Here is a 9812-nt window from a genome sequence, read left to right on the forward strand (position 1 = left end):
AGATGATGATCCACTTACCTGCACTCAGGTTACTACAACAAGGAACTAAACATTCGTTCTAGGTGGCATTTTTACAGGGGGAAACTCCTTTGATTCCTATACTCTGAGCTGGCCCTGGAGAAGGTACGGAAAGAGCGTGAGAGGAAAGATCTCTCTCAATGCAACTCGGTCTGAGAATGATCTGTCACTTCTGCTGGTTAACAACCTGCTAAAAAAGGAGGGAAGTGCTTGAGGTGGAGTTTCCAGGAAGGAACATAGCGAGGCATCGCAGGTCTAACCAACCCACCAGCCAGCAGCCCTGAACCGCCGCCCAGCCGGGCGTGCTGTCCTGGAGGTACCTTATTTCATACAGCGGGTAACGAGGTGGCCGAGGCCGCCAACGACCCTTTGAGCTTATTACCCTGATCCGGGGAGCTGACAGTTGGCTCCAGCTGCAAGAGGGATGTGAGCAGAACCGCAGGAGCTCGTCTCAGGAGTGCTGTGTCGGTACATGCTCCTCCCCCTGCCTTAACTCTGCATCTGATCGCTGGGAAACTGATACAAGTAAGAGATCTGGGACAGAGCTTTCTCGTAACAAGTCCATTCACTTAATCATCTGCCTTCTGTGGGAGAAGCTGGTCATTCCATCAAGTCATAAAGGTAGGGAAACGCTGTGGAAGGGGATGAAAAGTAAGCAAGTTTCTTAGACATGACAGCGTGAGCGAGCCGCGTGCCTGCGAGGCGGCAGGTCGCTATCGCCCCTTGAGCTGCGCCACCTCGAGGCTGCTGCTCCGGGCAGAGACCTTTCCCCAAGGGCAGGTCTTTGGCTGACGTCAGGCATAACCCCGCCGTACAGTGACCTTGATTTGTGTCAGTTTTGAGTGGTGGTTACATGCTCTGTGGGTACCTAACAGTGTGAACCCTGCCCTCACGCTTCATTACAGTTGCACTTTACAACAACTTTCACTGAAACCACTTTTACAGGTACCTTTGAGGTGATTTTTTACAGGGTCTAATTCGCTCATTTGCAACAAATCAGCAGGATCCTAAACGGGGATTGTGACGGCCGCCTGGCGATAGGGCCTTCACACGGTCACCACAGCTCCACCGTGCTAACCCAGCAGCGCGTCACTGTGAGTTACAGTGGGTTTTTCATGTATAAACACACTTGTTAGCTTTCAGCAGCCTACAGCTATCAAGAGTGGGGGCTACAGAACTGCTTAATTGGGTCCCCATCCTCACGGTTTTATTAATGGCTTTGAAGAGCAAGTGTAAAGTGACTCAACGTCCACGGACGGCAGCAGAGCAGTAGCAGAACTGTATTAAACTAACGGGCAATCGGACAGTCACGCCAGCTTTAGCCTGTTTGGTGGAAAGCAGAGCTCTAAAAGTGAGGAAAGGGCCTCAAAGGCAATTTTTATAGAAACACTGGAAAGAGCTTTCTCTGCAACACCAATCCTAAGGAGCTTTCATGAGCCCAGGAAGCTACAACCATTGTTGGGATTAGCCATTGAGTCCAACAACCAGATTTGTCAATAACCTCAGCACAGAAATGTTTTCTCAAAAAGGAAGCCAGAAGTCCTCTGTGGCAACACGCCGCGTAGCAAGAGTTCAGCGTTCCCTTGGTTCGTCTGTCGCGTTGCGCTTTGTGTGATGGCCAACCGCTACCCGATACCTGAAACGGTGCCTGTCCCGGCTGAGCTTTCACACGAGGCTTCCTGGCCAGGACACCACAGTAAGCGTGACTCTGTTCCTCTGCTCCTTCAGCATTGGGATCAGTTCCGAGTTGCTCATTCCTACTGCCGGCACTCCGTTTACTGCCACTATTTCATCTCCACACCTAATGAGAAGACAGGAAACGTGCTCATCAGGACTTAATTGTTAACACTTCACCCTATGACCCCCAAGGTCAAGATCATCAACTCTCTGTTGAAACAACTTTTTCACTTCTCAGTGAAAGAGGGCAAGGGGAAAGGAGGAGACTGCTGGTACCTGGCTGACACAGCAGCGAAGGGCACCAGCAGTGTGACCAGCTGGCCAGTTAGCAGGGGCAAAACTTAGAGAAAACTAATTTTTGCTGATAAAACACACTCATTGCCCAGGTCCCTCCTACAGCTACTTGATTAGCGATCACTAAGGTGAAGTGCTCCAAAGGCTGAGGCACGCTGCCACATCGTAGTCCAATACAACAAGGGTTTCAGGGTCCTGCCTGATTGCCCACCTCAGGGCACACGGAGCTGTCCTCCGAGTGGTTGTGCCGTTTGGCTGTGATGGTGTCAGATGCTGAAGCTAGCTACCGCCTTCCTTGTGTCTGACGGGGAAAGGGCACTGCAACAGGAACGCAGCTGACCTCCCTCCCTCACCAAGGCTCCCACCCAGCTCCCTAAAGTGAAGCTATCCCCTGCAAGACAGCAGCCTCACTGCTGGTTTTCACAGTACTTGCGGCCTGCTGCGTGCTTGCTGAGGCACCGGTTCTGCTGTTCCCAAGGATAACGCTGTAAGAGAGTGCCGTGGGGCCCTCCGGCTCCGCTCCTCACCCTGCCACTCGCTCTGACTACTGACAAACAGGTCAGCAAAGCTCGTTTTAAGTTTCCTGCACAGGAGGGCTTTTGTTCGGGATACTTTTCCTAATCCAGGAGATTTTATATTCTGGAACCTCCAAGATTCACCTCAAACATCCCCTTTGTACTAGTATCTGATTACTCAGTTAAAACCTTTATGGCCTTTTGAAGTGTAACTGTTAATTCCTTTTAGCTGTACCTTGACAGCGACCCCCAAGCATTCATTATTGCAGGACTTAGTTTGTTACAAGTCTGGTATCAGTATTAACCGTACCAACGAGCAGCTAAGAATTAGAAGTCCTGAACTTTCAGCTCAGCTAGTTGAAAGGGTAAAAGCCCCTCGGTAGAACGGTGCACACTGAGTACTGACAGCAGAGGCGCGCAGGGCAGCTCATACGTACTTCAGTTTCCTGTCGCGGAAGGCGGGAGTCCCAGGCACGATGGTTTTGATGAAGAATGGCTGATTTCCTTTGTTTTCCTCAAACCCTCCAACAATGCTGAAGCCCCAGCTTTCCAGGTTGCCTTTACTAAGGACAATATCTTGACAGCAGTGAAGGTAGCTGTGAAGACAGGCACAGAGAAAGGTCGTGGGTGTGTTTCAAGGAAAACTGCCTGACAAATTTGCGTGTCCCCTTGCAGAAAACACAGCTTTGCATACTGATTTTCTTTTTTTAAGGACTTGAGGCAATCCCTTTGCAGGGCACATCACAGGGCGAATTCTCCAAGCTGAAGATGCCAGTCCTTTAGAAATCTTGATTCTCAGCATGGTCAGCGCTAATTAAATGACCATTCTCTAGAGGGGTTTGTGACCTGAAAGATTTACGAATAACTTCATGGATTCTACTAATGAACATGCACAGTACTAGTGACAAAACCAAACTAATCATGAACAGCAGTTACACCCATGCAATATATGTGAATTGAGCTTTTTTTACTCCACCTGTATACCGCATGCTTGCTACAATGCCGGCGTTCAGCAGCTGTGTATTGCTGGTAGAAAGCAAACGTAGGAGCTACGGCAGCCTTTCTTCTGGCTACTACTGAGCTGAAATAGGAAGGGTCTTGCCTGCCTGCTCCAGGATTGCTGCGTACAGAGAGACCCTGAACTCGGAGATGGCAGAGCCCTGGGTTGGCGTGCAGCTGTCGGTAAGCCCACGGTCTGGCTGCAGCACCAGGGCTGCCTTGGAGAACGTGCTAAGCGCAGTCTGCAGCAGAGACACGCAAAGCCTCCGCGAGGCGTCTGAAAAGGTGTGGCGGGAGCGCGGGCAAGCAGCTCCCGTATTCTGGCTCGCAGTCAGGTTACATTCTGGCACTGCCAGAGCTACACGGTGTGAAACTGCCACGGATCCTGCCACGGAGCTATTCCAGCAGCTAAACGTCTCCCAGTAAACGTTTTTGCCTCAAGGGCTTTGCTTGAGCAGTTTGCAGATGAGTTTCAGATTTCAAAAGCCGCCTCAGTCAACTTCTCACTAGGAGAAAGATCCAATTATCTACTTTCAAACTGTAATCTACTTTTGTGTGAGTTCTTCACACATAAAACACTGGGACACCCAGCTCTAGCGGACTGGTGCCTTCATGGTTTTCTTCTACCAGCACCACGCAAACACAAAATCACAGCTGGAAGAAGTGTATATGGCTTCTGGTGCAAGTAAGCAGCCCAGAGAGCAAGAGTGGTGAACGCTGTGTCAGTGCAGAAAGTGAATAAAAACATCAGACACGTTCTGCAGGAGCTGGGAAAGGCTGCTTGCTGGAAATCAGTTTTCTATATCAAAAAGGGTTTTTAGGAAGAGAAATGTTAGTTTACTATAATAGGAAATGACTGTGGGAAAAGAATTTTAGACTTCACGGAAAGTAAAAGTTCGAGTTTTATTCTGGCAAAGGGCCTGCTGAGGTTGCAGCTCTGCATCCCTTCCAGAGGTGGAGCGTGCCACTCCTGTGGGGGCATGACAGGGAGCACCGGACAGTTGTTGTGGAAAGAGCTCGGCCTTCACAGAGACTGGCTTCAGGTAAGCCTCAAGGAAGAGAGCAGGAGGAAAGCTGCTTTTCCACCCCACAAATTACCCATAAGCCACACTGCACAGTTATTGTTTTCAAGAGTCAAAGCTTTTACAGAGAAAAGAGAAATCAATCTGTAAACTTGGTATTTCAAGTATCTTTAGGATTCAGCGTGCAATGAATCTGGACACGCATCCCCTCCAAAACAGCATTTTGAGACAGAATTTTATACTATCAGTAGCTGGTACTTATCTAACATAATACTATGAAGAAATTACATGACGTTCCTACACAGTCTTCTGTGATGATGATAAGCATTCAGCAGCAATAATTAGTAGCATATAATTAATTCAGAACATTCACTACCACCAATTAACAATGCAAAGAATGCAGAAGGAGTAAGTTTACAAGGACAAGCTTCCACAGCAAGTGCTGCAGTGTGAGGGCAGCCGTAGGAGCACAGAGTTTTTCTTTCAAGAAAAAAGTGACCAAGATACTCAGGTTATTCCCTCCGTTACCCAGGGCCCCAGAAAGACACAGGACCAGGGCTGTGACCTCTCTCCTAAACCCCTGCCGCAGCAGTAGTGCCTAACCCAAGTTCTGCAGAGTGGGCTAGCGGGGCTCCAGGCTTCAGAAACAGCGCAGCGCCGAGCCTGCCCAGGTGATGGACAGTACTGGACATAAACAGAACGCCACGGGTACAAGAACCGGGGCTAGAATTAAACACTCCGGGCTCAGGTGTTGCAACGACACAACACACTTCCCTAGCCTTGAGCACTAATTCCGACTCCAGTCTTTCAGCATGAAGTTCCGCTTCAAACTAGGAAGAAATACATGGGGTTCCTCTAAGGAGGAAGGGATATTTCTGCTGGCTCAGAGGAGTTGCTGGTGGGGCGAAAAGCTGAACGAAACCAGAGTGGCACATGCCATCAGCATTAACTTTCACACGGCACTGGAAAACGTTTTAGTACACAAGAGGCTGCGTCTACTCCAGCAGAACAGCCCAAAAGGAAGAGATCTGAGTGAAACAGCTGGTGCTGCGGTCACAACGCCTAGTTTAGGTACGTTTTGGGGGATTTTCTGTAATGTGGTGTTAGCATGGTACACACAATGTCTGTTTGTGCCAGAGTGCAATGGGCATTCCTCTGCAGCACTTCTGGTTTAGCCCTGTTCAGAAGGAACACGGTTTGTGCAGGTCAAGACCCCTCTGCAGCACAAGTCAAACCACAGCTGGGATCCTCGCTTCAACCGCACACTCCTGAGCCAAACTGGCACAGAGGCACCCTGTACATTTCCAGGTGGCAAAACAAGGGCGACATTTCAGTTTAGGGATTCTCAAACAGTAATTAAAAATAAGCTGATTGTGCCAGCCACAGTGTCAAATGTCAATACCTTGCTTGGCTGAAACGCAGATTTTTAGTGTCTTTAGGGAAATCATTCATTCTGTGGCTAGCCAGCTAGGTGCTGCCAGGTCTTACCGTCAGTGGATGGGAAAAGGAGTGATGAAGCACAAGATCTACAGCCATTTTTATTACTGGAAACAAGAGGGAAGGTTTTGTCAGGCTATGAAATGAAGTAAGTTTGCTTTGTACCCCCTAACCTCCCTCTCAAGAACAAATTCAGATGCCTGAATTTAGGTCAGAGTAAGAAAGGAAGACTGAAGAGCAGGAAGGACATCTGAAATCATTGCTCCTTGCTTCAGTAACAGCCAAATGAAGGGAGCCTGCATTACTATGAGCAGCAAAAGAATTGCAAGCAATTTATTAAATGGCAGGTAATGTCAGTATACTCTTGAAATGCAGGCAGGTGACCAACAAGCAAAGAGTGGATGCCAGCCCCTGTAGCAGAAAGCGTGGTGAAGCTGCAAGCCGCCAGACATCCCAATAAACTGGAAAAGGAAGAAGGGAGAAAGTACAGCCAGGTTTTGCTTTGCTGTACTTCACCACAGGAGCACTCACGAGGAACAAACAGCAGCCAGCACCTGCGGGTTTGTACTCGGGTTTGGGCTGTCCGGGTGCGGCTGAGGCTAGTTCACACCGGGCCTGCACGGAACAGACAGGCCGATTCACCGGGAGAGCAGAGGAAACGAGTAGGATGGTGCCGAGTTCAAGCCAAGTTGCAGGCGCTGGGGACACACCAGCTGCCTTCTGTGGGCTGGTTTGTTCCGCATTTACAGGCAGCTAGACAACCCAAAACAGAGGTTTTGATAGTATTTCTTCTTTCAGGTGCCTCAAGCAACGAGGCTGTAAGTAATCCAAGCTTCCCACTGGATTTGGCTTTACTGTGCCACGTGCATCTCCTGCACAATCCTCCTGCAGTCAGCTGGAATGACAGACTCTACAGTTCACAGCAGAATGCATTTTGGTGGAACTGCAAATGTGAGCGAACCAGAGGTTCACCTCTTCAGGAAGGAGATAGAAATTCAGACTTTGAAAGCCCCAACCCTGTCACCTGGAACTTGCTGTGTTGCTGCTAAAATCTGTGTGAAGTCTACAGTCCAAAGCTTTGCAGCAGGAAAACTCAACTGTTCAGAATCATTTCTGCTTCATGCTAAAGATGAGACAGCCAAAAAGGGTAAGGCTGAAAGAATGCCTGCCTGACTGGGATGATCAGGTTGCAAACTACCCAACAGCACAGGTATCTGCTGGCTTCGATTATGCGATCCAGAAAGAGCCACAGAGTGGTTTCAGTTAATGGTATTTTAGCAGGGACTGCATCTACACTGACTGTGTGTCAACTTGGTGTCTTAACTGCTAGCATTTATACTTCTCAGTTTCTGTGTCAGTTCTCCTAGAAAAAAAAAGGGGTTTCAGGAACTTCTGAAATACGGTTACTGTCCAGCTGAAGTGGAGGAACGACGGGTCACACCATAAAAAGCAGTGGAAGTTTCTTACGCATTCGTTATACTCTGTTCTCCTTGACAAGGCTTTCCCTTGCTGTAGAGCTAGATGGAATACCAGTAATGCTTCCAGGTCAACCAACAATCAACTAATTTCTAGTGTTGGAGGACAGTCAGGTCTGCGATTGAACAGCTCGCTCTACAGCCACCCAACAAACATACCTAGGCAATCCCAGCCATGTGATCCAGAGGGGAGACCAGCTGAATCCCTGCTCCTTGATGTCCAGAGATGGCTCTGTCGAGTTCACTGCAAGGATTTCAAGGGCTTTCAGTACGACCGAGTGAGAAGCTGCGTTGGACTTCAGCGCTGAGACCGCTTCATAGTAGTTCAGGTGAGTCAAATCAATGCCATTTATGCTCAAAAGTACATCTCCTGTTGATTAAGTAAGATAGGGCTATTACAAACCTTTGGCTATGAAGCCCATTTCTGCCTCAAGGTCTCATGGGGGTCCCCATTTCCAGCCTCACTTCAGTGTCCAACTTTCACTGAAGCCCCCACCCCACCTAGTTCCTAAAGGATAAAGGGTCTGAGAGTCTCCTTACCTCGCTTGATTCTGCCATCCCTGAAAAGGCATCCGATGGGCTGCACACTCGTTACATATATAGGGAGCTTGTTTTTGTTATCCCTTCCACCTCCTATTGTTATTCCTAAAGATTCCTTTGGTTCCTTTTTTATTGCAACTGTCTTTTCATGACTTACGTATCCCTGAGGTAAATCCTACAAAGAAATGATAGTACAAAATGCAATTAACATCAGAAGCCCAGATCTGGAAGAAAAAGAACAGACTGTCTTGTATCTTTAACCCAGAACATTTCAGCAACATTGCTGGATGGCAAACTCAGCTTGTCATGCACTTGCTCTGGCTAGAAATACTACCCTGTGTTTCCAAAGTGGTACCACCACCCCTGAGGCACTGCTCTCCTAATGATCCCATGTGTTTATTGTAGAGATGCTCACTCTGAGGAGAACAATTTTGCACTGAGGAACAAGCTACAGTTTCATTTCAAGGCCATTCATACTGAGCAATTAACCTCTCTGGCTCCTACAAAATGTTTAGGTTGCAGTGAAAGCACACATTACGGTGTACGCTGTTGAAACAATATGTAAATTATATTCTAGGATTTAAATTGAGGAATTTATGACAGCTACTAACTAAACCTCAGAGACACTTAAACACAAAAGTAGTTGTAAATAAGTTTTCTCACTCAAATGGAAGTTCTAAACATAGAGTAAATCTCTACAACAGACTGGCGAGTCTCCTCTTGCTCATACTGTTTCTGCAAACGGATGGCAGATGCAGCACAAGTCACAGCAGCACTACAGTGTAATTTGTGTAGTTTCTACTTCTGTACCATAAAGCCCTCGAGCTCCAAACCAGAAGCATAACTTCGTCTCCTCATGCAATACCGTGAGTGTTATGCTTGATGGATGTCAAGAAGCAAGTTCCAAGTGTCTCATGGATGGTGAATTTCCCACTGCCCTTTCCAGACAAGAAAGGATGGAATATTGGTTCTGCATCATTAGAGACACTCAAAGAAGTCTGGACAAGTTTTTCCCTAAAAACTGTTTCCTAGGGACATGACAAACGGATAGTTCTCTAATACCAAGAGCGACAAACCTGCTGCTTTTCAACATCTCAAGAAGAAAGGGAGCTATTGGTCAGCCCTGCATGACAAATCGCCATCACAGAGCAAACATAACCCATCTGCCAGACCAGGAACCACCAGCACTTTTGCCGTTATTTACCAAACTTACCTTCTGGTAGCTAGATTTTCGCCTATAGTGATTCGGTTCCAGTCGTCTCCGATGGTGCACTGGGCTTCCCCCGTTGCTGCTGCTGCTGCTGCTGTTTGATGTGCTGCTGTCTTCTACCGGGTCCAATAGCTGCACGCCTGGCTGCCTCAGGACGACAAAGTTCACTCTTGATTCAGTGGTCTGCCAGGAGACACAGAAGGAGTGTCAATAAAACAGATAGAAAAATAAATCAGGAATTAGGAACGGGCCCTGTCGTTTTCTTGGAGTGAGAGAAGGGTTGGCATCAGTGTCCACGAAGGGTCTGAAACAGGGCTATGCAACATGTTCTGTGAAGAGCCACAGAATCCTATGGGCAAACAAAAAAGGGAATTAGCAAAATGTTGGTCTGAAGGAACAGGAATAGAGGCAGGCTTCACTCACGCCTCCCTCCCCTACAAATGCCAAACCAGAGGAAGGGGAAAGGGATGATTAATTCCTCCACTTCAGTACCAGTAACCCAAACAGCGTATCGTGTTGGGATACATCATGACCAGAGCTCACCAGTCCACACGATGCATGGCTGCGATTCAACCACTGGATGTTTTTTCTTTCATAGTAAAGAAACATGTTAAAGCTCTTTCCC

General features: G+C 47.9%; 1 protein-coding gene across 1 annotated transcript in view; it reads right to left on the reverse strand.

Moving 5' to 3' along the window:
* Window positions 1-1683: 1683 nt before the first annotated feature.
* Window positions 1684-9812, reverse strand: part of LOC104512439 (ligand of Numb protein X 2-like) — a 16427-nt gene continuing 8298 nt past the window's right edge. The window contains exons 5-9 of the mRNA XM_010155414.1: window positions 9191-9370; window positions 7978-8152; window positions 7597-7807; window positions 2942-3100; window positions 1684-1819 (exon numbers count right to left, since the gene is read on the reverse strand). Coding sequence (XP_010153716.1) covers window positions 1684-1819; window positions 2942-3100; window positions 7597-7807; window positions 7978-8152; window positions 9191-9370 — 861 coding nt within the window. The remainder of the gene's footprint in view (window positions 1820-2941; window positions 3101-7596; window positions 7808-7977; window positions 8153-9190; window positions 9371-9812) is intronic.

The sequence above is a fragment of the Eurypyga helias genome, unplaced genomic scaffold (assembly GCF_000690775.1).
Source record: "Eurypyga helias isolate BGI_N326 unplaced genomic scaffold, ASM69077v1 scaffold29457, whole genome shotgun sequence".
NCBI lineage: Eukaryota > Metazoa > Chordata > Aves > Eurypygiformes > Eurypygidae > Eurypyga > Eurypyga helias.